At 31.0% G+C, this 26,669-nt stretch overlaps 4 protein-coding genes across 7 annotated transcripts; all 4 read left to right on the top strand.

Annotated features, from left to right (window-relative positions):
• The first annotated feature begins 4,907 nt into the window (after positions 1-4,907).
• On the top strand, positions 4,908-8,110 carry LOC110667951 (mitochondrial import receptor subunit TOM20). 2 transcript variants are annotated; one of them, XM_021828962.2, is made up of 6 exons: positions 4,908-5,178; positions 5,451-5,529; positions 5,861-6,030; positions 6,140-6,187; positions 7,286-7,384; positions 7,646-7,894. In XM_021828962.2, the coding sequence occupies exons 1-6, from the start codon at positions 5,083-5,085 to the stop codon at positions 7,676-7,678; spliced, it is 525 nt and encodes a 174-aa protein (XP_021684654.2). In that variant the 5' UTR covers positions 4,908-5,082; the 3' UTR covers positions 7,679-7,894. The 2 variants fall into 2 exon arrangements, with proteins under 2 accessions (XP_021684654.2, XP_021684653.2); XM_021828961.2 differs by having other exon boundaries at positions 4,911-5,178; positions 7,784-8,110.
• Positions 8,111-9,390: 1,280 nt separating this feature from the next.
• On the top strand, positions 9,391-15,148 carry LOC110667953 (uncharacterized). 2 transcript variants are annotated; one of them, XM_021828964.2, is made up of 9 exons: positions 9,392-9,665; positions 11,152-11,267; positions 12,039-12,092; positions 12,199-12,223; positions 12,403-12,525; positions 13,675-13,841; positions 14,007-14,076; positions 14,659-14,757; positions 14,856-15,148. In XM_021828964.2, the coding sequence occupies exons 1-9, from the start codon at positions 9,462-9,464 to the stop codon at positions 14,937-14,939; spliced, it is 942 nt and encodes a 313-aa protein (XP_021684656.2). In that variant the 5' UTR covers positions 9,392-9,461; the 3' UTR covers positions 14,940-15,148. The 2 variants fall into 2 exon arrangements, with proteins under 2 accessions (XP_021684658.2, XP_021684656.2); XM_021828966.2 differs by lacking the exon at positions 12,403-12,525 and having other exon boundaries at positions 9,391-9,665.
• A 2,390-nt stretch (positions 15,149-17,538) lies between these two features.
• LOC110667921 (agamous-like MADS-box protein AGL82) lies at positions 17,539-19,926 on the top strand. The gene is made up of 2 exons (XM_021828926.2): positions 17,539-17,985; positions 18,597-19,926. The coding sequence occupies exon 2, from the start codon at positions 18,604-18,606 to the stop codon at positions 19,753-19,755; it is 1,152 nt and encodes a 383-aa protein (XP_021684618.2). The 5' UTR covers positions 17,539-17,985; positions 18,597-18,603; the 3' UTR covers positions 19,756-19,926.
• An 807-nt stretch (positions 19,927-20,733) lies between these two features.
• On the top strand, positions 20,734-25,607 carry LOC110652864 (uncharacterized). Of its 2 annotated transcripts, none has more exons than XM_058136627.1 (7): positions 20,734-20,950; positions 21,038-21,078; positions 21,332-21,389; positions 22,203-22,296; positions 24,831-24,939; positions 25,022-25,087; positions 25,335-25,607. In XM_058136627.1, exons 1-7 carry the CDS (start codon positions 20,854-20,856, stop codon positions 25,446-25,448), a joined length of 579 nt encoding a protein of 192 aa, XP_057992610.1. In that variant the 5' UTR covers positions 20,734-20,853; the 3' UTR covers positions 25,449-25,607. The 2 variants fall into 2 exon arrangements, with proteins under 2 accessions (XP_057992610.1, XP_057992611.1); XM_058136628.1 differs by having other exon boundaries at positions 20,736-20,950; positions 24,855-24,939.
• Positions 25,608-26,669: the final 1,062 nt, after the last annotated feature.

Genomic DNA, 26,669 nt, shown 5'->3' with positions numbered 1-26,669 from the left:
GCTTGGTTTGAGTTATTTCCATGGTGCCCCTCGTTTTGAATTTTGTTTTCGCTTGTTTTTGTGGTCAAGAGGCAGACGGATGGTAAAGCTGAGCATAATTCGATTTAAATCGAAAAAATTAACTGAATCGAATCTATTCAAAATTCAATTTGATTTATTATATAATTTAATTTAGTTTAATTTTAATTTTTTAAAAAATTAATTTAATTAATTTAATTTAATTTAAAAATATAAATAAAAAGAAGAATAAATATTATTTTTAATAATTTTAATTCAATTTGAAATCAAATTGACTAAATGCATTGCCCTATTTGGAGATTCCTCCGATTGATATTTTTCTATTTATGTAATAAGATATTTCTGCGATGGTTTTTTTTAGATTTATTATAGTTTTTTTTTTAGATTTATTTCAGTTTAATTTTTTTCTCTCTATTTTTTTCCTATTGGTGAAAAAAATTATTATTTTATAAATTATAAATTTAAAATTTGAATCTCAATTATAATTTATTTATTTAAAAGAATTTCAGACCAAAAAATAGTTGACAATTCAAATATTTATAATACAGCATAAATTATCTCGACTCAAAGAAGTTTTCAATGTATGATAAATTTTAAAAGTTATCCCTCAATTTTAAATAATATTATAATAAATATGTCTCTAAATTTTAAAATATAATATAAAAATTCTTAAATTTTGAAATTTTATATAACAAAATCATTCTAACACTCATAACTGATTTATAAATAATACGTCTATGTGAACAATTTAAAGTAATAATAATGTAAAAAATTAATTTTTTTTTAGAGGTAAAGTCTCTCTAATATAACTACTAACGTTTTATTATCTTATATGAGTGAAATTTTTCCATAGTTAATTTGTAAAGAAATATATATATAGTTACTTCTATCATTATCACATAAATAAGAGAGAATCGTTTATGTCACTATCACTTTAGATATGTAGATCAATTATTAAAAATTAAAAGAATTTTATTATATAAAATTTTAAAATTTAAAATATTTTATATTATATTTTTAAATTTAATTACAGTTATATTAACGTGCTAAAGTTTAATTTAAAAATATTAAAATTATTTTTATAAATATAAAATCTCAAATTTAAATTTGAGTCGATATTAATTACACGATAACAAGAAAGATTATATTATAAAACCGTAGGATGTTTGAAATTTAGCTGGTAAATGATTTTCTTACAAGCAAAGCTAAGGTGTCCGTATCCATTGTTCCATTAAAGAAGTCCATGGTTTTAGCATATCAAAATCCTGCCTTAACAAAACAAAATGGTAAGATTAAGGTGGCTGTTATTGTTAAATGTTATGCCTCATAGGCTGCAGACATTGACTTCAATCTTCTTAATTAATGAATTCAACTTGTCATCATCTTCACATGAAAGCTTATTTTTTCATAATTTTTCAATACAAAGTTGGAGTTGGTGAGAAGATTGATTGCAATGTAATTGAAATGGTGTGGGATCAACATCATCACTGCCTTTTCTTTCATTTCTAATGCATATTTCCCTAAAATATGGAGAAATTATACGATAGTTTCAATGTATCATATCGTCAAGTGATGTGGTACACTCAGCTAATAATAATACGACACATCATATGTATTACTGATAGAAAATTATTTTGTTTTTATGATAAAATTTTGACTCACATTTTCATAGTTGAGGTGTCGTTATCTGTGTGATTTGGTATACAAAATCATGCCTATAACCTGGTGCACCGAAATTACACAATAATTTTCTTGAAATATGACTATACTTAAATTATCATTTCATTTTTGTTAACCTTAATTTATTTCATTCTGTACAATGAAGAATGAAAAGTGAATCAATTATGGAATTTTTTTTGTTTTACTTTAATTAAAATGTGATTATAATATTTTATAAAAATAAAATTAATAATTATTAAATTCAATATTTATATTAAAATTTATAAATTTATTATTTTAATTATCTATACACTTTAATTAATACCGAACAAGTTGCCTACAAACGCTTAAAAATTAGATGTTAAACAATGAAGTTGAGAAAAATAAAGCCATAAAGAAATTTAAAATATATTTAATTTAACTGCTACACTTAATTATTGATAATTTAATATTTAAATTATAAGATTAATTTAATTAACCTTATATTTTGTGTACATTTAATTAACCTTTTTATTAAATACCTAATCAATCATAAATTGATTTTTAATTATTGAATTAAACATTGATTAAATAATAGAGTATAATAAAAACTGCTGTATGTAAAAGTATAATATATTTTTATATTAAAAAATAAATAGCAAAACGGCCACTTATATTTCAAAGCTAATAGTATTATTGACAAATTTAAAGCAAGGCCTGCAGCAAAAGTACCAACCAAGTTTCAGGCTTGTACTACAATGGAAGCTTTTGCTGCTTTAGGCAATCTCTTCCAACCTAGCTTGGGGTTTTCTTGTTCCTTGGCTTGGGCTTCTTGTATTTGGGCTTAGCATTCATATTCTAGTAGCTAAGTTAGGCTGTATTTGAATTACGATCTTTTTAATCATTGGGCTTAGTTTGCTCTATATGTTTGTATTGAGCTCTTTGCCTTCTATTTGATTCTCAGTAATATATTTGACCTTCGATAAAAAATAAAAAATTGGAAGTTGTTAGGGCAAGTCTAAAACTTTTCCCGGACGAGACTATAAAGAGATCTATATGGCTTTAAACATGCTTCAAAGCAATGGAATATTAAGTTTATTACAAAACTCAGTAATTTAAGATTTAATCAGTCTTTTCATAATACTTACCTCTTTATAAAGTCTGAAAATAGTGTTTTTCTTACCTTGTTATATATATATGATGTTTTAATTACAAGTACTGATGTCACCGTGAGTCTCATTTGATCAATCTGTTAGAGATGTATTCTTGTAACATGAGAAAACAAGTGAGATCGGTAGCTTATTGATCAGCTACTGCAACACTCAAATTATAGATCTTTTTGAGAGAGTTTTATAATTAAGAGAATAATCAACAGTAATGATTTTAGTAGAATAAGCATACTTAACTTGTGTAGCTATTTTGAGATATACTTAAGAACCATTAAAGGTGGTTCATGAAATCTTGGATTGCTCTATTGTAATCATGAGATTATCAGTGAATGTGACTATTATCAAATGCACGTTCCTTACAAATATATATTTTTTATTGAGCCAAATGACATTCGGTTCGTTATTGTTCAGATCATGGATCCAAGCACTCGAATATCAGATAGTTCTGGATTCCTACCTTGTAGTTTGAATCATTTGATGTTCAAGCTTAATCTCTATTGATCTTTTGATTCCTTGACCATTGTGCTAACCATTTGATCGAGCCTTCTGTCTAGTTGACTCTTTGACTGAGTCCTCCGATCAATTGACATTTGATCGAGCCTTTTGACCAATTAACTCAGTTTTGGGTGAGTTATATTAGGTACATGTGAGAATGCTATCTTAGAATATAAAATAATCACATATAATATATACCTCTTTTAGTTAATAAATATACTCCAATAAAAATATTTCTTAAAATATATTATTATTAATTTTCTCCATAAATAGAACTAGGTAAGAGAAAAAAAGAGTTTTCTTTCTTCTGTCTCTCTACTGTATCTTTATCTTACTATCACTTCTAACTTGAATATCGAAAAGTCAAGTATATCTTTAATAAATTTCTAACCATTTTTTTTTTATTTTATAAATTCTTTTAATTGAGACCATGAAAATGAAATCTATATTATTAAAGCAATATATTCGGATTTGATCAATTTATTTCTGTAACACTAACATATTTCTATTTCATTTTTCTTTAAAAGTTACTATTTCATTATTTCTATCTTCACTTTTATTTCTTTATTTATTTTTGAGCTGAATCTTTACTTTTAATTAATGAGGCTGAAATTACAGCATTAGAGTGGGTATTGTTATGCATGATAGGGATTTATAATTAGGAGGGGAGGAACTCAAATTTATAATTTTTTTTTAATTAACTCTTAATATTTTATTTTTTATTATTCAAATATTTTTTTTACTATTTTAAGAATTTATTAGTGTTTTATAAAAAGTTGGAAGTTTTATTTTTATAAATTTTTAATTTTTAACTTAAAAAATTGAAAATATTTTAAGTAATTCAAATTATTTTAATTCATGCTTTTATCAAATATTTGATGAGTTGAGATTTTAACTTAATAACACTTACTTTTTAATATTATTAATTTTTTTTAAAATATATAAATTTCATCCATACACATTCAAAAGAGAAAAATTTTGACCTAAAATAATAGTCATTAACAATAAAACCTATTATCAAATCATAATCCTAAATTACCATTTAGCCTGATAGTTGTTAAAATTATCTTATTTTAACATAATTTTGATTTCCATATTAATATTGAAAGCTAAATATTATTTTTACTTATGAATATAAATAAGTCGACGATGAGTTACTCAATAATGCGTCTTATGAGATACCATCTCAGATTCTAAAATAGATTTCTTATTATAAAATTAAATTAAATTAAAAATAATAATCATTGATCTTAAATCTCGTACCTAAAGAATTGTGACCGTCATATTTAGAAAATCTTATTTTTTATAATGAAAAAAAAATCATTTAGAACGAATCAATGACAAAATATAATTTTTAGTTTCTAAATTTTTATTTTTTTAATTAAATCCTTATAATTTTATTTGTCAGTCAAATCAAATCTTTTAATCGACATATTGTGCATCAACAATTATGATATAAGGATTTGCATATTCTCCATAATCAGATTATATTTAAAAAAAAAAAAATCTTTCACAAATGAATATAATTTAAAAAAATTATAATAAAAATTTGACCAAAAAAATTATATTAAAAAATAATTAAAAATTATACTTGCGGCCATTTTTATTGGAAGCCTAGAAGAGGAAGCTATTAAAACCGCCTTTAGACTCACAGGGCCTCGCGCAGGAAGCTTATAGAGCAGGCCTGCCGCGAATTATCCAGTGAAGAGAGCTTTATTTATCTTCACTATAGCAATCAAAAACCCTAGAAATCAGAGAGATCATGGACATGCAGAATGAATTTGATAGGATACTCTTCTTCGAGCATGCTCGCAAAACAGCCGAGGCTACCTACGTTAAGGACCCTCTCGATGCCGAGGTTCGTTTCTTCATTGTTTGGATGGTTTTCTATCATTGAATCTATCTCTTTTTTTAATTGTTTTTTAATTTTGATGTTAATTTGTTTGGTTAGTGAAAAATGGAGCAATAAAGTTTGGGAATTTTAATCCAGTTTAGTGCAAATGGTTATTTTTTGATATCGAATGTATTGTTGTCATTATTTTATTATTGGCTTTAATGGAATTATTATCTTGCAATGATTTTTAGAGCGACATATGATTTTTTTTTTCTTTTAATAATGATTTTCTGCAGAATCTAACGAGGTGGGGAGGTGCTCTGCTGGAGTTGGCTCAATTTCAGACTGTTACAGATTCCAAAAAAATGATACTAGGTGAGGTGCTTAATGAATTAGCTTTGTAGTTCACGATTGAAAATGAAATGAAATAATTTTAAATTAGAATGGCACCTAAAATAGTTTTATAAAGTTTTCTCAAGTTCCCAAAGTTTTGCACTTCTTGACAAATATGTAGTCTGAAGTGGATTCAGGGTAGGAAATTACTCATGAAATAAAAAAAAAAAAAGATTATTCCCAATAGGTGTAAACTTTAATTTAAGGTAGTTTCTTTTACGGATAGCTTTGAAAGCATAATTGTTTCTCTGTTAAATGGTTGTGGAGTGTGAAATTTGTCATTGTTGGGTTGATTGATTGATTAATCATACAGATGGCATTTCAAAGCTGGAGGAAGCATTGTTGGTTCAGCCAAAGAAACATGATACTCTTTGGTGCCTAGGAAATGCTCATACTTCTTTTGCATTTTTATCGCCTGATCAAGATGAGGCTAAGGAGTCTTTTGAAAAAGCAACTGTCTTCTTTCAGCAAGCTGTTGATGAGGTATTTTTCTGGTGAAACCTCAATGCAACTATATGGTGTTTATTAATTGTGTATATATATATTTTTTTAATTGGAGATGTATGATGAAAGCAGTTTTGCTTTTTTGTAGGACCCGGAGAATGAAATATATCGCAGGTCCCTAGAAGTGGCTGCTAAGGTACTTCATTGTTCTTTTGGTAGAAAAAGAGAATTTTTTGAGTTAATTTTTTTGGTTATTTGATTTGCATATTGTACCATTGAATATGAACTCTTCAAGGAACCCTAGGTTAAAAGTTCTCTCTTGAGTTGAAAATTTAGAGCAAGCAGCTTCATTTGTTTCTTCTGAGGTTTATGTTGAAATGAGGAAACATCAATGTTGTTTCCATGACCGGCCAGAGATGCTATGGTTAATTGGTTATGCTCATGAGCAGTACAAATACCTGACTGTCGGATATACATTGTCCACATGACAAAATGCAGTTTGTGTTCATTGATTCTATTTTTATTTTCTAACTTAATGTAAAAAAATGTCAAATTAACTAGTTCTAGACTTCTAGTTGTATATCGGCAGCAACATGGAATCATATATAACTGCAATATCATCAGTGTTTTGCCCCTTGGTGGCATGCTTGATATAGGAATAGAGGCCTGTATAGCACTTGAACCAAATTTTGAAAGCAATCCTTTTAGTATTGTAGATGATCTTTCTCTCTCTGAATATTTATACACACTCGGACACAGATGCATGTATACCTGTATATGGATGTGTTCAGTTGTGGAATTTTTTTCCCTTTGGCTGTGTAGTATATTTATTTTAGTGAGGTTCTTAGAAATCGTAGAGATGATGTTAGTTTGTAGTTGAGTTTTACATATCAGCCAACTCACAATTGAAAGCAGGGGTACCAATACAATACAGCCTCTGTGGGTACCCCTTTTTCAAAATCTCATTTGTATCAGCCTATATTAACTGATACACTCTGATGTGGCCATTATTGATGTTTTGAGCTGCAAAGAGGAAGGAAAGGGATTGCATGTACCTAGAAAGAATATATAACATTTGTTCCCCCCCTTCTTCAAATCCACAGTGATAGTTTATTTTTTTAATGAACAATAATTTCTTGAGAAATGTGAGTTTTGGCTGATCACTGATGACCTCTTGTCTGATTGGTGGTCAAAGTAATATCATCCAAATCAGATTTGTTGAACTATCTATCTTGTTTTTGAGACTATGGTTTTGTGCAATTGATCATTATATTGAATTTGTTCATATCTTTAGGCTCCAGAATTACACATGGAGATTCACAAGCACGGTTTAGCTCAACAGGCGATGGGGGCTGCACCTGCTTCTGGACCTTCTACTTCATCAAGTGCTAAGGTAACTTTTTTATTTTTTTGTTTTTAAGACTATTTGTCATCTCTGGAAGCATTTTGTCATTTTTGAATTGTTGATTACACTGTTATTTGGCGGGTTTTGTACTAATTATGCTTTTGGCTAAAACATAGTTTAAAATGATGGGTGTTGCATGTAACACTCTGGCGGTTCAGTTCATATGCCATTTCTAGTTTTGGTAGATGTACCATTAATTTATTCACTGCTTCTCTGTCTAAGTTGGAACATGCATATGGACATGAACAGGCATGCTTGCTGAGAGAGGGAGTACATGTTTAATGTGGCTATTGGTCATGTTTGATGACCATCTTGCTATTCATGTAACCCTCGGATAACCTTTCCAGTTGATGCAACTATAACTTTGCTGCTTTGCCCCTTTTCCAGAGTTCAAAGAAGAAGAAAAGCAGTGATCTCAAGTATGACATATATGGATGGATAATTCTAGCTGTTGGCATTGTTGCTTGGATTGGATTTGCAAAATCTCAAATGCTTCCCCCTCCACCGCCACCTCCACCTCCAAGATAAGCAAACAAAGTGGTTCTTTTTTCGGAAGTGTCCATGGAATTTTGAGATGGTCTATGAACATTTGAGAAACACATGGTCTCTCATCGATAGTTGATTTCTGAATTTAGTAATGTTTTCTCAGTGTAAACTGATAAATAAAGCTTTAGTGATTATCTTTAATATGAAATATTGATTTTTGCCTTGTCATGTTATGTATCAGCCATTGGCTTCAATTTCGCATTCTTAAATCTCAAGTAATGTTGACACAATGGAGTGTAAAAAATGTTGAATTTCGGTGGGAGTTGTTCACGGCCAAATTTCTTTGTTAACAGTACCTAGTAATGTACTATTGACGACGTTCTTGAGTGTTGCATATGTCAGAAAAGAAGTTTCTGCGTTCATTCGCATTCAAACTAGGCAATTAACAAAATGAAAGCCTCTCCAACCTTGCGTGAGCGCCATTGTTGAGTTGAAAAGTGTTTTCAAAGACGTGCAATGGCATGCGTCTAGAAATAGTAAACTCTCTGGTAGTTCTGGCAAAGATAGAGGCCTTGTGCAGAAGCTAAGGCATAGTTCTCGAAGCCCTGAAGGTATGCCCTCTCTTGGTTTCCCACCAGCGATAATTTAGCTACTGACGACCAGGAACGAGCGCCAGCACATGGTTCGTACAAACGAGAATATATATATATATATATATATATATATAATACCGTAAAAATTATGGGCATTTTTTTTTAATTACAATTTATTATTATATGATTTGGCGTATTTATGGGGTAGAGATCGTAAGGTTAAATTTATAAAAATTGTTTCTATTAGCAAAGGAGCAATTATCAACTTTTTTTCAAAAAGTTAAGCAAATTATAATTTAGTTCTAGAGATGTAATAAAAATTACATATTATTTTCTATATTTTTAAAATTCATCTATGTAACTCTTAAAATTTAAATAAATCTACAAATTAGACTATTAATTCAATATTTTTTGTCAAATTTATTATTAATTTTACTAAAAATACCAAAACAATATTACAAACTTATAATGTAAATTTTATAATAAAATAATCCCATATTTTATAATATTTATTATTTTAATTATAATATTTCCATTTTATTTTACTAATATTCTAAGTATAATATATACTTCAACTAAAAGAATTTAATTAGAAAATATATTATTATGTTGTTTCATGATTAAAAAAAAATTTTGAACACTTATACATCTAAGGAGGAACAAATGTATAAGTTTATTAATATGTAAATAGATGAGTTTTAAAAATACAGCAATTAATACATAAATTTTATTAACCTTAAGAATTAAATTATAATTTACTTTAATGTTGATTAGTCAATTAACCTTTATATTAAATTATATTATTAAAATAATAAGACAAAATGAATAATTATTAATGAAATTACGCGTTAGGATGAACTAATTAAAAAAATAATTAGTCAATATTATTAGGTAAATAACAATTTACCCATTAATAAATTTTCTACTGCGAAGCAGAACTTTATTCTTTTCTCCAGGTTCCAGAGGGCACCAGCGCTCTCGCAAGTATGGCGGAGGCGAAAGTGTACGGTCGCAATCACACTCTGTCATTCTACTTTACACTCTCCATAGCAAAGCCACCACGACGTGTCGTTCGGTTTCCTAATGGCCTCTCCTTTGACTCGCCGAAGCCCCCTCCCCATCGTGTCTTAGCTATGGTCGTCAAGAGAAGCCCCAAGCGTCTCAAGTACTCCGCTCCTCGTTTTCCCAAGGTCCTTTTCTTCTTCTTTTTCTTCTTTAATAGAACTACCATGTTGAAGATTAAGTCAACGCTTTACTATTATCTGTCATGTTTTTTTAGTTCGATCATGGATTGCTCGTAATTTCAACATTTCACTGTAAAGGCTTGTTTGGTTGCTTGGAAATTGGAGTAACCAGATGGGAAAATGTTGAATTGATTATTGAGATATCTGTTTGTTTGTGAGATGGAATGGTAAAGAACTAAACACTAGGAACGCTAATGGTTAAATTAGGCACACCGAAGAGTGGAATTTGTGCTTTCAAGAGATTCCAAATAGTAATTTTCTATTTTTTGATCGTTATTACGTTTTAACTGCTGCATACAGAACATCAAACTGTGTCGAGGTTTGTGTGTGTGGGGGAGTGAGAGAGAGAATTAGACAAAAAATCCTTTTTTTTTAGTGCTTATTAACCATTGAGAAAGCAATATATTTTTTTTTTTTACTTTTTTGAGTATAGGCACTTTTGTATTTCTTTCTGCCAATGTGCATGAGAGTATTAAAAATGAAAGACCTGGTTACTTTGCTGTGTTGAACTTGCTGTGAAATTCTTGAGTTTATGTAGCTAACATTAGAATGTGGATAAATTTCAATAGTTGTCCCTAGAGTTTACAGGTTGTAACAGAATTATTCTTAAACTTGAAAATGTAATATAAATCTACTTAACTTTGAAATTTTTCACACTAAATCCCTTTTTGACTCTAATAACTAATTTATATATTCCAAAGTGGCGGTGACATGTATAATTCTCTCTCTTCTATATAAAAGTGACAAAACTAACTATGATTTCTTTCACAGATCAACCATGAAACAATCTCAGTTTTACGGGATAATGAAGTGCTAAATTTATAAAAACTAATTAGAGAGACTTTACTTTCGAAAAAAAAAATAATTGTTAATGTTATCGCCACACTGGCTTGTCCATATTAGCGTGTTATTTATAAACCGGCTATTAAGGGTTAGAAGGATTTTACTGTATAAAATTTCAAAGTTCAGGGGGTTTTATGTCACATTTTTAAATTTAGGACATATTTATCACAATCCCTAAAGTTCAAGGACAACTCTTGAGATTTATCCCTTTGGATGCTGGTAACGGTTATGCCATATTGAAACTCTCTTAATTATTAACTCTGATGTAGTTTAAGAGTGAAATGATTGCAAAAACATTTTCCAAATAAGTTAGTAGGTGGTTTCTATGATATCACTACCATATATGCATTTTCTCTTTAGGAGTTGTTTTCTTGATTTGTGCTTCATTTTAAAAAATTTCAATATCTAACAGATGGAAATTCATAATGTTCCATCAAAATGTTTGTAAGATTTAAGAATCATTCCTCCTCCTGGCCAAATGAGGAAAAAAAACAAAACTGCCGGGCATCCTTCCAAATTGCAATATTTTTGGTGTTTTGCTTTCCATGGTGTTTGTATATTCTAATTATGCTCGGTATGATAATATCAGGAGGATGGCTTACTTTATGTAGAAGCCGATCCATCAGGAGCAGACAGTTGGAAGTTAGATCCAGTCATTCAACTTTTAAAGGAGGGAGCTGTGGGGGTCATTCCTACAGATACTCTGTATGTTTAGTTTTCAGTCTCTCAACATCTACTTCTATCTTTATATATCTCCTTAATTTATTTGGGGGTTGCATGCAATTATCATACTTCTATTGTTTTTAACTGTAGTTTACTCTGGGAGCTACGCTTTTGCACTTGTACATTTGATTATATTTTTCTGGGTTGATCATGCATCTTGGTTGGCTGATACTCAATTTTGTTAATGTGATTTATGGGCTTTTTGTGTCCCTCTTCTTCTTCATTTTGAAATAAAGCCCTGGCTTTTGGACCAAACATGGATGTGAATGTGATTAAACATTTTGAATGATATGTACACACACACACACATTTATTTGGTCAACCATGGAGTTAGTAAGAGCAGTGAAGAATGGAAAAGAGACATAACTGCTGGAGTTTGATGACAGCTCCAAGTATTCTTTGGTTTAAGTGATTGGACATTTTTGTTCTGTGGCTTATGTGGTGCAGAGGTGAGGTAAGCTGGGTAAGATGGAGGTGGTTGGCAGATTCTAGCCGTGAGATTTTCCAATAAATGATAAAGAAAAGTTTGAAGTAATGAAAATCTGAGACTCAGAAATTTTCTTCTTTCTTTACCTACATCCTTTCTACAATCATACTGAGGTTAAATTTAGAGATCCAATTCTCATTCCTCCTAACTTATGTTTGTGTTGGTTAAATATTGGCTATTGGGTGCAATAAAGTACGTCATGCTAGCCTAATTATGTTAAGATGTCCTATCTAGATTGCACTTGATTTTTCTTCTTTTGTTGGTAGGTATGCAATAGTATGTCATCTGAAAAGCCATGCAGCCATTGAACGTCTTCGTAGGTAGATGGTGTTCTATTTTATAGCAACTCTAAAATTTAACACTTAAAAATTTTATTTATCAATATTAAATCTTAAGGTGACATCTATCTTGTTTTGACCATTGCAGAATAAAAAATATAGAACCTTCCAAGGCAAGAAATGTTACTTCTATTTGAGCGCCATTGTAATTTCCTCCTTCAGAAGCTTTGGTGTAACACTGAATGAGCCACTGTTTGTCATTTGCCGCATTTGATTACCATGCTCTCCTGTATTACCATTTAATGTGCATTTTAATGTTCATGCTTTTTTATTACTAGTGTCATTTATGCAGCCCCTTAGCATCTTATGCCACTCTTTGAGAGATATAGACATATATACAACTGGGTTCCCTTGTGGTGATGGCCAAGGACATACAAATATATTTCGAGCTGTCAAGCATTGCCTACCTGGGCCTGTAAGGATGTTGTTTATATGTTCTACTGCTAATAGGAGGAAATCTAATGTACCCATTGGAGGCATTCTATAGCACACAAGCATATGACCAGAACTTTGGCCAGGACTCACCAACCAACTATGTAGCACGGAAACGGGAGGCGGGAGCGTTTCCCCGTTCTGGAAACGTTTCCTTGCCGGAAACGTTAGGACACGGCGAGGAAACGTCTCCGGGCCGTTTCCGTAATTCCTTGAAATCGGAAACGCGTTTCCTTCGCCGGACACGCGTTTCTTAAAAAAAAAAAAAAAGTCGCGCACCTCCAGGAAGAAAGGAGAAGGCAAAGAAAAAAGAAGAAGAAGAAGAAGAAGAAGAAGAAGAAGAAGAAGAGGAGAAGGAGGAGGTGTACCTGGTGGAGGCAACGTGCCGGGGATGGTAGGTGACTGGTCCCCGATGGCGCTGCCGCGCTGCTCCTTCTTGGATGGCTCTGTCCTTCCCCGAATCCTAATACATTATTTCCTATTTGAAAATTTTTTTTAATCATTATTATTTTTTTTATTCAATTTTCACTTTATCAAAACTTTAAACCTTTATTTTCAGTATTTTAATATTAATTTTATTATTCTATATATTTATTATTTCATTTATTTATAATTATAAATATATAAATAATTTAATTAATTAATCAAATAATTAATTTTATTATTTTTTTCTTTTTTTAATATTTAAATTTGTTATAATTAGGACTTTCAAATTCATATATATATATATATATATATATATATATATATATTTATTTATTTATTTATTTATAAATATATCCCTATATTTTTTATATTTACGCGTTTCCCCCACGTTTCCGTTTCCTATATTTTTGAAAATGCCGTTTCCCCGTGTCCGTTTCCCCGTGTCCGCGTTTCCGTTTCCGTGCTACATAGCCAACCAATGGCTTTTCACATTGCACATGTTGAACCACTTCAGATTTTATTTTGCATGTAACTATATTGTATGTTCTCTTTTGAGTCTATCCTTGAAAAAGTTTCCAACTGGATGAATTTAATGGTCATATTGAGAATTTTTTGCATGTTCAATTTCTAAATGAACCTGCCCATGGGTACAGTAGGTTCCTCATGCTAAATGCTTTTGAGCCATAACTTTGCATATCTTTGGCAGTATACTTTCATCTTAAATGGAAGCAAAGAATTACCTAAACAATGTGTAAGGTATGGGACTACAAGCGCCAAATATGCTCCAAGGAAAAATGTGGGTGTTCGTATCCCTGATGATGCCATATGTCAAGAAATACTAGAGAAGATGGATGCACCTCTTATATCTACAAGGTTGGTTTGATTTCATATCAATATCGGGGTTGAGATAATAGTTTACCAGCTGAAAAACATTGGACATGCATGCATATTTGTTTTACAGCAGTATAATTGCTGTCAGTTTAGACTGATTGTGTTTCATTGCTAATGTTTAGACTGATTGTGTGTTTCTTGTATCAGTGTTAAGTGGCCCAAGGATAATGAGTGGATGGTAGATCCTGTTGTGATAGCTGATATATATGGACCAGAGGTATGATTCAATTTATGTATGCATAATTTGCATGTTGCTGTTGATTAACCTTTTTAAGTTATGATTATTAGCTACATATTGCTGTAAATGGAGTGTTAATAAGCATTTGCTTAAATATGTCAAGTGATGTCATTATTTGCATTTTGCATACACATGCTTTTTGATGGCTTGTCAATATATAAGGTTTTTCCTGACTACGAACTTGTTTTGAGTACTTCTGTGGTGTATCACCAGTGCCTTTTAGCATGGTGGTTTGCCAAAAAAGTTTTCTTATAATGCAAGTACATGACCGGAAGAAGTGAGAAATATTTAAAAGATCAACGAAATACTGTGAATTTCTTGATTAAACTGAACTCTCGTTTAGTGGAAATTGACTCAACTTGCACATTAGGGGTCAAATTGACTCCTGACCCAAACATTAAGGGTTTTGTTGACTGTTTGACCTTTACTTTATCAGTAGTTTTTTTTTTTTTTTTTGGGTGGGGGCGGGGGCGCAAAGTGGCTGGGTTAGGTAATATTATAGACATGGTTGTGTCAATTTTGTTCCTTCTAAAATGGTTGAACCATGTATAATAAATGTAGGGTCTTGATTTTGTTGTTGATGGTGGTGTAAGAGTGGCGGATCCTTCCACTGTTGTTGACATGACTGTTGTTCCTCCGAGAGTAATACGACAAGGGAAGGTAACTAATTATCTCTTATGTATTCAGGGCATGCTAGGTTTTCTTTTTGCTTTTATTGCTTACTGCAATTATTTGATTTCATGGTTCATACCGTTCAGGGACCTAAATTGTACTGGATGGTAGCAGAAGATGATAATGAATCTGCATTGCATGCTGAAGATCTCATCCCTTCCGCCACTTAGGGACAAAACCTTGTGCAGAACCACATTTCAAGTAATATCAGAATTGGACAGGTTATCTTCTTATGCTGAAGTGTTAGTTTTTTATTCGAGATTTAGCACCTTCCCTGACAACTTAGTAAAACATCTAAACATGTTGTAAATGTCTAGTGAAGAAATGGTAAGATACCCAAAAAAAAATAAAAAAATAGTCACGGACTTGTAATGAGTGAGCTTATGGTGCATGTGAACAACCATCATTTTAATCCAATCAAATCCTTCCATGAAAACAATCCAGGAACTACATGTCCTCGGAATATCAATGAATAATCGCAAACATTCTTCGCATATGCTTCTATTCCTTCATCAACCGGTGTGAAGATTGTCATTCTGGTTTGATTCCTAAGCCCAAACAACTGCAAATCAAGAATTGTGGCCATTATTGAATAAATCTGAAGCGAGACCAAAAGGATCAGCATATCAAGCACGGATGGTCCGTGTTGAGATTCATTACTAAGACCAGTAATTGAATTAGGGCTGTTGCCGGTGCCAAACTAAGAGGAATCTCGAAAGAAGCATTAAAGAATCGACTGATCCCACATACAACCAAACATCCATTATCAAGAATGGCCATCGAAACACCATTAATGGACAGCTTGGTGTTGAAACTCGAGGAAGTAGATGTTAAGGAATGATTTGGCAACAAAGTGGGTATTCTTGTGGCAATAGGAAGAGCATTGAGGCCATCTTTGGTGAGTTTCATTGTTGACGTGATATAGGAGCTCAAGAATAGGAGGTTTTCCAGATTGTACAAAAGCTGGGTCACATGGAGCGAATGTGGCTGCAGCCGATGAATCAAGATTGAGAGCCCACTGATTTGTGAAAAAATATATATATGGAGCAATACTATAAAAATTATTAATGACCCCTAAAATTAATAATAATTCATATTTATTTGAAAAAGTAATTATATAAAAGTTAAAGTAACATCAAATAAAAGAAGATAAATTAAAAAAAATTTTCTATTTGTGGGGAATTTTATGTCAATTAAAAAAAATTTCTTAATATTATATTTCAAGGAAGATTTTAATTATTATATGTACTATTTTTCGTCTCTTTTTCACTCTAACCTTCACAAGAGTCACAATTTTTTTTTCTCATTTCTCTTTTCATTAATTTTTTTTTTCTTTATCTATTAATTCACTTTATTTTTTTTATTATTTAATGATTCTTTAATTAAATATATTAATGAAGATGTTTTTGATAGTATTAATAATGAAATGTTACAACAAAGCTATTAGAAAATTAAAACTCATCACGAATAATTATAAATTTAAATTTATTAAATAGTTTATTATTTTATAAAATTATTTTCATTTAATTTTTTTATTCTTATTACATATGAAAAAATTATAATTATTATTATTTTTCTCTCATAAAATAATTTATTATTTTACATAATATTTTTTGATTAAATTAAGTAAAACAAATGTTTTTTACCCCACTAACTCAACTTTCTACGCATAAGAAGAGATAAAAAGGGTAACGAGAAAGAAGAGGAGCAAGGTTTCCCAGGAAAAAGAGCTATCAAAAGATGTTACTTCTTGGTTTTCTTTGTTTAAAGCAGAGCAGTAGAGGCAAGTTTTTGGCGGCAAAAGTGTGTGCTATACTGCTATTCATATTTAGTTGTGGAAAATTTAAATTAAATACTATAAATTAAAGTTTATTTATTAAAAAATTTATTCAAAATTTTCTAATCAAAATTAATTATATAAAAAGTATTAAAATTAAATTTTATTTATTAAAAAATTATTATATTGATGAGCTTTAATTTAATTGTGCTAGAGTCATTTTGTAAGATATTTAATTTGAGTCACAGTCGAAATTAATTATAAAAAATTAAATAAAATTTTAATGCTGTAGTACTAAAATTGTCTCTAAAATTTTATAAATTTAAATTGAGTTTCAATTAAAATTAATTGTTTAAAAAATAATTAAATTAAATAAATAAAAAAATACCAAATAATGAATTGATTAATCAAATTTAATAGTTTGTTAAAAAAAAATTACTAGTGGGAATCAAATCTAAATCAAAATTAGGACAATATGCTAGAATAAAGCAAACCTAACTATTAGCCAAACTGACCGAGAGCATAGAAGGATAAATTTCAAGAGTTGTAATATAATTATTCTTAAACGAAAAAATGTAATATAAAATTATTTAAATTTTAAAATTTTATATAATAAATTTTTTTATCTTTAATAGCTAATTTATATAATTCAAAATAATAGTAACATGAATAATTCTCTCTTTTCTATATGATACTGATAAAATTAATTATAATTTTTTTCATAAATTAATCATAAAAAAATTTCAATCGTATAAAGTAATGAAATACTAAATATATAATAGCTAATTAAAAAAATTCTATCTTAAAAAAATAATAATAATCGTTTACGTTATTGTTATTGTTATTTTAAATTATTTTAAATTATTTATATTAATGTATTATTTATAAATTAATTATTGAGAATAAAAAAATTTTCCAATAAAAATTTAAGAGATTTTATAAATTTCATTTAAGAATAATTTTATTATAATATTCAAAATTTAAGGGCCATTATTGAAATTTACTCAAGTACGGAGGAGGAAATCCTTTCCAAATCTCTACATATCTGACGTCGTTTCTTTTATTAGATGCAGACAATTGCGTGGACTCTCTCTATATTACAAAAGGGACCATCTTTTCAAGGAGCAGTGCTATTATTTTCCGTTTTGTGAATAGACAAAAGAAAATTATTAAATAACGGAACTAAAATGATGCATTAATTAGCGATACTAAAAAGGCAGCAAAGTGAATCTTCCATCTGTTGTTATTTTCTGTAATGTGAAAACAATTCGTAATCATCACTTTTAATTTGTTTCCATAAGAGGGAAGAGAAAATTTCTCTTGAAATCAAGAAAAATCCCATCTCTTTATTTTCTATATAAAAGTCCATATCCCTCAACCGCTATTGCTACTCCATTGTTGTGGCTCTGCGTGCTGTATATATTTGAAAATTAACCAAGGTATTCTCTGCTTTCCCCTTCAACTTTTGAAACTCATCTTTTGTTTTTCTTCACTTGGTTTCTTGTTTAATGTGGTGTTTTCAATTTGTTAATTAATCTATCTTTGTATGTGTTGTTGTTGGGAATTTGAGAACCTTTTCCTAGTAACCAAATACGATCTGTAAAGAAAATTAGGAAGTTTGATATGATTTCTTTCTCTATATATATTGAAAAGACAGAGTGGTATCGACATAATCAAGTTTAGATACATTTTTCTCGTAGAAAGTAGGGTTTAAACCTGTTTAAATTTATGTGATAATAGATATGGTTCTTAATTATCATATGTAATTAGGGCTGTAAACAATGTGAGTGATAACATTCTGAAATTAATTACTCACTTAGCCCTAGTTCACCCTTTATGTGAAGTAAAGGACAGAAATTAATTCTGTGTTGGGAATTTAATTTCCAGCTTAATTAGATTTCTAATTTTTATGGAGCTTTATTATTATTTAATGCCTTTAGAAAGCAAGATAATAAGAAATTGAATGTTTTCTTGATGTTGATAAATGGTCAAAAAAATACATTAATTTTAGACTCTTACCTGGATTGAGAATTGTTTGTTTTGGCTTTAGATAAGCAATGGGTCACAGTAGAATTAAAATGGAATTAATAAAGAAGGAGAGCACTCGGATGAACACCTTCCAGAAGAGGAAGAAAAGTTTGCTAAAGAAGATTTCAGAGTTCTCAATTCTTTGTGGTGTTGAAGCTTGCTTGATCATCTTTGGGCCAAAACAGAAAGATGAACAAGTTATCAAATTGGAAGCTACCTGGCCATCAAATCCTGATGAGATTGAGCGTATTATAAACAATTACAAGAGAACTGATCAGGCAAGAAGATGCTACCATGTTTCTGACTATTTTGCAGACAAAAAGAAGAAGATTGATGTGGAGATTTCGAAGTTGCACAAGCAAATTTTTGAAGCTAATTTTCCTATGTGGGACGTTCGTCTTGATTCTTTCTTGGAGGATCAACTAAGGGTACTTATGGCTCAGTTGGACGAGAAACTGGAAATTGCAGATAAAAAACTTGACAGCTTTCATGAAAATCAGGTTCTGATGGATGAATTCGCATCAAGAATGCTATATGGTTCTCAAAACATGGAAATGAACAGAAGCAACAGCTTCAGGAATTTGACCAACTTGCATCAGCTTTTCTCTGATGTGAAGCCATTGGATGCTCAATTGCCTGTTAGCTGTTTCCTGCCAGGGCAGAGCTCGTATATGATTCCATCAAATTCAAATTTGATGGAAAATAGTAACAGTAGCTATAGTTATTCAACTAACTTGCAGCTTTTCTCTGATTATCATGCAACAATTCCGAGTCGAAATTGGATGGACAGGAACAATAATAGCAGCAAATTAGATAACTTGCAGCTGCAACTATTCTCTGATCCGAAGCCACTTGATGTTCAACTACCAATGCATTTCCAGAATATGATTAGTTCTCCAGGGACTTTATCAAACTCAAATTTATTGGAAGATCTGATGATGATGTCCAAGGATCAGAACATTGGCAATCAATATGGTGACAGGCCAATTAGTAACATCCAAAGCATTTCAGGACTGCCTTACGTCCCTTCATCTTGGACGTGGGGCAATGTGATGCTTAACAATGTTGATGCTTCTACAAGCAATGTTGGATCCACCTTGCAGACAATCCTGCCGCAAATGCAACTTCCCATTTTGAGTTTTTCTGATCAGATGAACCCTTCTCAAGAAAATAATTTCTAACAATGGCTCTGGAAAGCTATGGCCAAACTGGAAGTAGATATGGGATTTTGAAGAAGCTAGTGGTTTTGGAATAATCATATTGAGCAATAGTTAATTACAAGGTCGGAATTCAGGCTTTTTCTGTCACTCTGACTTCTTTTATACGTGAAACATTTTGGAAAAGTTTTGATTTTTCTTATTTAATTATACTCAGAAAAAAATATATATAAAATAATAATTATTTTATGAAATAATCATTGCCAATAAGTGTCATAATCAACACGTGTAATAATTAAAGGATATTTTTTAAAATAAAATTAAAGTTGAAAATTTTTATTTTAAGAAATTAAAATTAAATAATTGAAATAAAATAATCATCTAAACTAAACTAAGGGATGATTAGTGCAAATTACTTAATTAATAATTTTACTTGTTATGCCGGAAATTTTATTTTTACTTAAATAAAATTAATTTTTTTAAATATAAAATTTTAATTAAAAATAAATATAGAATATATTTTATATAGTAAATAAAAATATTTATTTATTATATGTAATAAATATAAAATATTTTTTTTATTTTATTAATCAGAAAATATATTATAATTTATTACTATCTTTCTAAATTCAATTTATCTCTTTATCTTAAAAATTATAAAGGTTAAGATACAATATAAAAAAAATTAAAAAAATTAATTATAATCGTGATATCAACGTTTTGAACTTTTTTATCCATTAAACTTTTTTTTATTAAATGTTTTTGAATTTAATAAAAAATGTAAAAAAAAAATAAAATGACTTATTAATTGACAGAATAAATATACATGAATTTTTTTATAGTTTTTTAATGGGAAATTCGGTAAATTTTTTTTTTAAGAACTTTTCCCAAAGTGACAACTTTTAATTTACTACTGGGGCTAATATGCAATATGATAAAATATTATGGGTTAAATTCAAATATGTAAATTTCTTAATTGCGAAAAAGAAAAGGAGGTTCTCTCAAAATCTGTGTAGACGGCGACGCTTTTCAGGTAATGGCAGTTGTGTCCTCTTATTAACCACTATTTCTTCTCCATCCAAAACAGAGGTTGCGGAGCTTTTCCGATCGTGAAAATCGACAATGGCTCATAGCTTAGAGCTACAGAGCACGGGAATGTTATCTAAAGAACAGTTGCTTCTTCTCTTCGATCGCTTCTCTCAACTCACTTCTCAGCCTGGTAACCTCATACCTTTCCCGTTTCCCTTAAACTCGCATTTCATTTCCTTTCGTGTTAACCATTATCTTTTCTCGTGTTTTTAATCAGATGTAAAGAAAAGAATTAAAGATGGCGTCAATGATAAACAGGTGATATACCCTTTTGATTTTGATGCATGGATTTTGCTGTAGTTTGCTTTACCTGCAATTTTATTTCCTCATTATCTATTGGGCCTGAAAAGTGACAATTGAGGGTTAAAATATGCATTATATTTTAGTTGATAGCGGTTGAGAACATTTTTGCCTCTTGATTAAGTGATGCGTTTGCTAGTTGGACTAATTCAGCATTTCATCTATTTGTTTCTTTCTCCTGTTTGTTGAAAATTTTTTTGATGTTATGCAGGAAGCTGTTGCTGTTACTACTGCAATCCAGGAAGCCATATTTTTGGAGATGGGGATTGGTGAGTCTTTCTGCTTGGTGATTCATTATTGAACCACTGGTCCACTGGGCCAAAATTCTCTATATTTGCATTATTGCTGCTTTCGCTAGTTGAATTAATACATCTACCATATCGATTCTGTGCAAACTTGAGGTACACACTGGCCTTATTTTATCCATGGATGAACTTCCAAGCTATTGAAGCTAGTTGGCTGAATCTAGTGTCCTTTCATATTGTATTAAAGCAAACTCCAAATTGCTGCAAGGCTTGGCATCTTATAATCGCCTAGGGTGAACTAAGATACTCCCCATAACGCTCAAAAGCTGAAAGCAATTCAATGGCGTGCTAGATTTTATTCATTTTGTTGTTTGTCATTTTCATTGAGTGTGATGTTAGTTTTTTTATGTTAATCTCATGGAGCTCTGTGGGTGTACTATTCTTAGAGCCTTGGGAATTTAAGCCTATTGCTGAACCAGTAATCATACAGTGAATAGGTTAGGAAGTTTAAGGTAATGCATAATGTTTTGTCGGTTAATGGAGAGCATATGCACTCTTACTCTGGCTATATCATTATTATATTTTTTACTTTCATCACTTCTATCTCAATCATGGCATCTTAAGGATTAGATGTCAGCAATTCATTCTTTTTGCCAAATTGAGAGTTCATAGTCATGATGACATGAACTTTTAGTTTTTAAGCTGTAATTCTTGATAATAAAAGATCCACTTTCTGTTATTTTGACTCATTGGGCAGTTTTCTGGTGGCTATTTGTAGTACTTACATAGATTTGTAGTACTTACATAGCATCTAAAGCTACTTTCTCACTTTTCCAGATCCAAGTTTTGGTATATCATGCCTAGGGAAAGTGAATATGGTTTATGAGAATGATCAGGATTTGATGATTCGCTTCTATAAATTTGTTGCAAGGTAAACCCCCCTCTTCTCTCTCTCTCTCTCTCTCTCTCTCTCTCTCTCTCTATCTCTTTCTTTTTGATACAGATAGCTCCGATTGGGATCTGAACCCGAGACCTCATAGCCCTGGCGATAACTCCAATACCATTGAGTTAAAGCTCATTGTCCTCCCTCTCTTTTCTTGATATAGTTTTCTGAGGCCAGTAATCTTGATATGGCATTCAAATTATTCATCATTTAAGAATTTGATTTTTGTACCATAGTTTGTGTGACCTTTTGTGGAGTATAATACCCTTTTTGTGTTGTCTTCCATGCAGACAAACCCCTTGTCTCTTTTTTGTGCCCTGTAATATAGAGTATCACATCTCCTGTCCAGTATCTGCTGTCAATGCATTGCCATTTTGACATTTAGGCCTTTGACTAATTGTCCAAAAACGTAAATCTTCCGTTCTTCAGTTATGAATGCTGTCTCATGAGCTTTTACTGTTTTTATCAAGGATTTGAATGAAGTCTTGAGCTTATTTTCTTCTCTCAAAATACTGTAATGCTGAATAATTCATTTTGATACTCTTCTTCTTTAACATTTGGCTTAAATTCTCCATTTGGTTAAGAAGCATTTCTTGCATTGTGGTTCTTGTACGTAGTAGAGATAGAAGTAGGATATTGTTAAAGGTTATGAAAGATAGTCACATGACAGTGCAGGTGCTTCGAATACCAAATTATTTTCATTTTCTCTCTTTTGTTGTGGTCTTTGGCTAGCATGGATGGGGGTAGAGCAGGGTTGTGATGGGGATTTTAACCTAAGATATCTATCCTATCTTCTAACAACCAGGGATAAAAGACGCTGATATTTGAGGGAATTTTCTGTGTCTCTTCATGATAAAAAAATGATACACAAGGCTCCTATTTAATACAAAGAATCAGACCTAAATAGGAAACTAAAAATAGGAAGCTAATTACAATAGAAAAATACAATTAATGCCTAATAATTTGTATTCCTAAAAACAAGGGATTCCAGCAACTAGTTTACAACTTGAGTTACAGCCAAGTGCAGTGATACCATATTGATACTTATAAGCACAAGCCTACAAAAGAAAAATAACTTGTAACTTCTTTATGGCACCTAAAGCCTCTATCTTATCCTTCATCTCTTTACAAACTGAAAATTATATCATTGGCATTACTGATGCTAACATGTTGAAGTGCCTGTCCTGTGTTATTGGAATTCTTTTGTTGGATAAACACCCTGCCTCCGCCCCACACCCTTCTTTCTTCTTCATTTCTCTGTTTTTTTTTTTTTTTTTTTTTTTTTCAGTTTGACCTGGTGTATCAATTTGAGTGCATGCCTATCCATTTTCCCATATATATTTTACTGTCTCCTTGACATGCACTCAGTTATTTGTTTGTATTTTGAAGGAAAACAGGTGATGAGTCAACTCAGACCATGCCCTTATTTTATTATGATAAAAATAAAATAAAAAAAATTGAACAAGAAGAGGAAGAAGACAGATTGCTTGGACATGGGGAGATAACTCCCCATACGGGCACGACTGCAGAAAGTGGAGGCACAACTTCCAAGTGGAAGTTGTGCCATGACCTGAAGTAAGTGCACAAAGGCCATTTCACATGCATGCACATTGAAGATAACTTCCTTAAGGAAGTTACCAACTTTGGCTGCATAGGGCCACAAAATGGTTATCGATTTTGGCAGATTATGGCTAAGAGCCACAACTTACATGGTGAGGATTCTCCGGCCAAGATCCATAGAGAAATTAAGCCAATAGATCTGAGATAGAAAGAATTAGGAAGGAAGAAATAGAATTGAGAGGAAAAGAATAGGATAGAGATTGAGAGAGAAAGAATATAGCAGAAGATAGAGAGAAAAGAAAGAGTTTATTGATATTCTCAAGATATCCTCCTTATTTTTACAATGCTGTTATTCGTACAGCTGCTACTCAATTATAACTGTTCTCGCCAACTGAGACTATTCTAACAAATTTTCTACTACTCTAGCTCACCCTTATTCCCCTGCTTACTGATCTCGCTCACTTACATCTCTCATTTATTAAGTTCAGTCCCATTCTTTTTCCTAAATCTCCGCCTTCCATACGTAATAATAGGTTCTATGGGCAGAAAAATTGAGAGTATTTTTCTGCAGCAAGGGTGTGTTGTGTGTGCTCATTGAGTGTGCATTGTCTTAGCAAGGTCTTCCTCTCTCTTGCACAGTTTGTACCTCTGGAGCACAAATAAATTATTTCTTCAATACCAGGTACATCTTGGCTGTGAATTAATGCATATGGCTCATTATATTAATGTGATCATATGTTAGACTAGTGATAAAACTCTTGGGGCAATGGGTTTTTGCATGTATATGAATTATGGTCCATTCCCCTTGGGTTTAATTTGCCAACATATTTGATTGTCACCAGGGGTAGTTTTACTTGAGGAAGTGAAAGTCCCACCTCATTTGTAATGTTCAGTTGTCCTCCTATTTATGAATTGCAAACACCATATATACAGATTGGTTTATATATTTCTGTATGGTCCAGTGTTGATGTTCTGTCAATTGACAGTGAGGAGATGGCCTGCGATGAAGCTGAGCTTGGACCAAAAGAGTTTACTGAAAAAATGCAGAGTCAACAAAAATTGCATGAACAGGTGCTGTCTAGCTGCATTTTGGTGTGAGTTTTGTTGAAGGATGCTGCTAAATTGTGCATGCCGTTTTTATTTTTATTTTCAGCAACTGAAGATGCTGAAGTATATGCGCAAATTTCACCTGGACGACCAATCTGTAATTCTTGGAAAGGTACATGCCTGTCTGTGATAATGTTCGCTTGCTTGCACAGAATATAATATTGACTTGGGGCTACAAGAGGATTGATTTTGTTGTGGGAACTGAATTAGGAGAGATGCAGCTTCCCGTTTCCTTTTTTTTTTTTAGCTTGAATTATATATATACACATTATTGTAAAGTTTACTTTAGATACCTATTGGATAATTTTGCTTTACAAATGACCTCTTTCAATCTCTCCATGGGATCTTTTGTTATTCAGTTGTACCAGCAGATGCAAAATGCTGATTTTATTGGTGAGGCATCAGTTTTATCATCAGAACAAATACAGGATATTGTTCAAAGGAGGGTGTCACCTTTATTTATGCCCATGTAGATTAGAATTCACATATCAGTTGGTCTAGTTTCAGTTTAGCGGACTACATTGAGTTTGTACTTTATGCAAGCCATTGTTTGTTGTAGCAAATGCTTGCCATGTACAATGGAACTTTGCACCGAGTTTATATAATTTTTCCCTTTATTTCTTTTGTCCCTTGCATCATTTGTTCTTTTAGCATATGATTAAGTTGACATTATCTGCATCCTGCAAAAGCCATGTACATTCAATTATCACCCTCTGCCTCTACACCCTTATAATCTGGCGATCAGTGTTGCCTCCTGTGCTTATCTTTGCTATTCCTATTTGGACTATGGTTAATTTTTTTTTTCTTTTACTATTTTAACCCCAATCCTCACCATCTTCAACCATGAAAGCTACCTTAATATCTATGCAGGAAGCAAGAAACACTAAAGCAAGTAGCACAGTTCAGTTTTTAGCAGACGGTTCCTAGGTAATTTTATGAACTGTAGTTTACATGATAGAGCATTTAGCAATTATCAAAGACCAGCAAGAAGAGTTTTTATTTGGCAAACCACCAGATGAAATACGTGTTCTTATCAGTAACTGGCCAGTTCGCCGAGGCTGTAGATGACCCGTCTTAGCCGAATATCAAGTCATCTGCTCGAATTCATTTAATAAACAACTGAGTTTCAAAGTTAATAATTTAAACCAAACGACTATTGATTAATTAAAGCAAGTAAGCGTGAAGACAGGTTGTTTGTCTACGAGTATTCTCATCTGGTCCCTTGCTGATTTAATTTAACTTACTAAAAATTTTGATTTGTTTAATTTAATTTGATTTGATTTTCTTTCTAATTTAATTCGATTTAGTTTAATCAATTAAAAATTTAATTTATTCAATTTCTTTTTTAAAATTTTCAAACCCAATCAAACCAGACATAACGTTAGACATTTATACATACTTTCAATTCCCATTTATAAAATCGCCTGATGAGAAATTCTAATGATATTTCAATTTATAACTGTTAAAATAACATACTTTTTTTTATTTTAACATATTAAAGTAACTATTATTATAATAATAAATTTATTAAAATAAATTGCCTTAATGAATATTCAGTATAGAGTTTTTAGAGAAATTAAGGCATAGATATTATGATGATCTTCAAAACAGAGAAATAAAAATTTAAAAATAAATAATTAGATACCATAGTACCTCCATTTTACCACCTTCAACAGGAGTCACCATATCAACAA

This window comes from Hevea brasiliensis, chromosome 15 (genome assembly GCF_030052815.1).
Source record: "Hevea brasiliensis isolate MT/VB/25A 57/8 chromosome 15, ASM3005281v1, whole genome shotgun sequence".
NCBI classification, from domain to species: Eukaryota; Viridiplantae; Streptophyta; class Magnoliopsida; order Malpighiales; family Euphorbiaceae; genus Hevea; species Hevea brasiliensis.
Note: the sequence above shows the minus strand (reverse complement) of the source record. Positions and strands in the feature narration are given on the sequence as shown.

Coding starts and splice junctions, on each gene's coding strand:
- LOC110667951 (XM_021828961.2), top strand. CDS start 5,083: ATGGACATGCAGAATGAATTTGATAGGATACTCTTCTTCGAGCATGCT. Junction 5,530..5,860: donor TTCCAAAAAAATGATACTAG/GTGAGGTGCTTA, acceptor TTAATCATACAG/ATGGCATTTCAAAGCTGGAG. Junction 6,188..7,285: donor CCCTAGAAGTGGCTGCTAAG/GTACTTCATTGT, acceptor TCATATCTTTAG/GCTCCAGAATTACACATGGA.
- LOC110667953 (XM_021828964.2), top strand. CDS start 9,462: ATGGCGGAGGCGAAAGTGTACGGTCGCAATCACACTCTGTCATTCTAC. Junction 11,268..12,038: donor GTCATTCCTACAGATACTCT/GTATGTTTAGTT, acceptor TTTTGTTGGTAG/GTATGCAATAGTATGTCATC. Junction 14,077..14,658: donor CTGATATATATGGACCAGAG/GTATGATTCAAT, acceptor TAATAAATGTAG/GGTCTTGATTTTGTTGTTGA.
- LOC110667921 (XM_021828926.2), top strand. CDS start 18,604: ATGGGTCACAGTAGAATTAAAATGGAATTAATAAAGAAGGAGAGCACT.
- LOC110652864 (XM_058136627.1), top strand. CDS start 20,854: ATGGCTCATAGCTTAGAGCTACAGAGCACGGGAATGTTATCTAAAGAA. Junction 20,951..21,037: donor TCAACTCACTTCTCAGCCTG/GTAACCTCATAC, acceptor GTTTTTAATCAG/ATGTAAAGAAAAGAATTAAA. Junction 21,079..21,331: donor ATGGCGTCAATGATAAACAG/GTGATATACCCT, acceptor GATGTTATGCAG/GAAGCTGTTGCTGTTACTAC.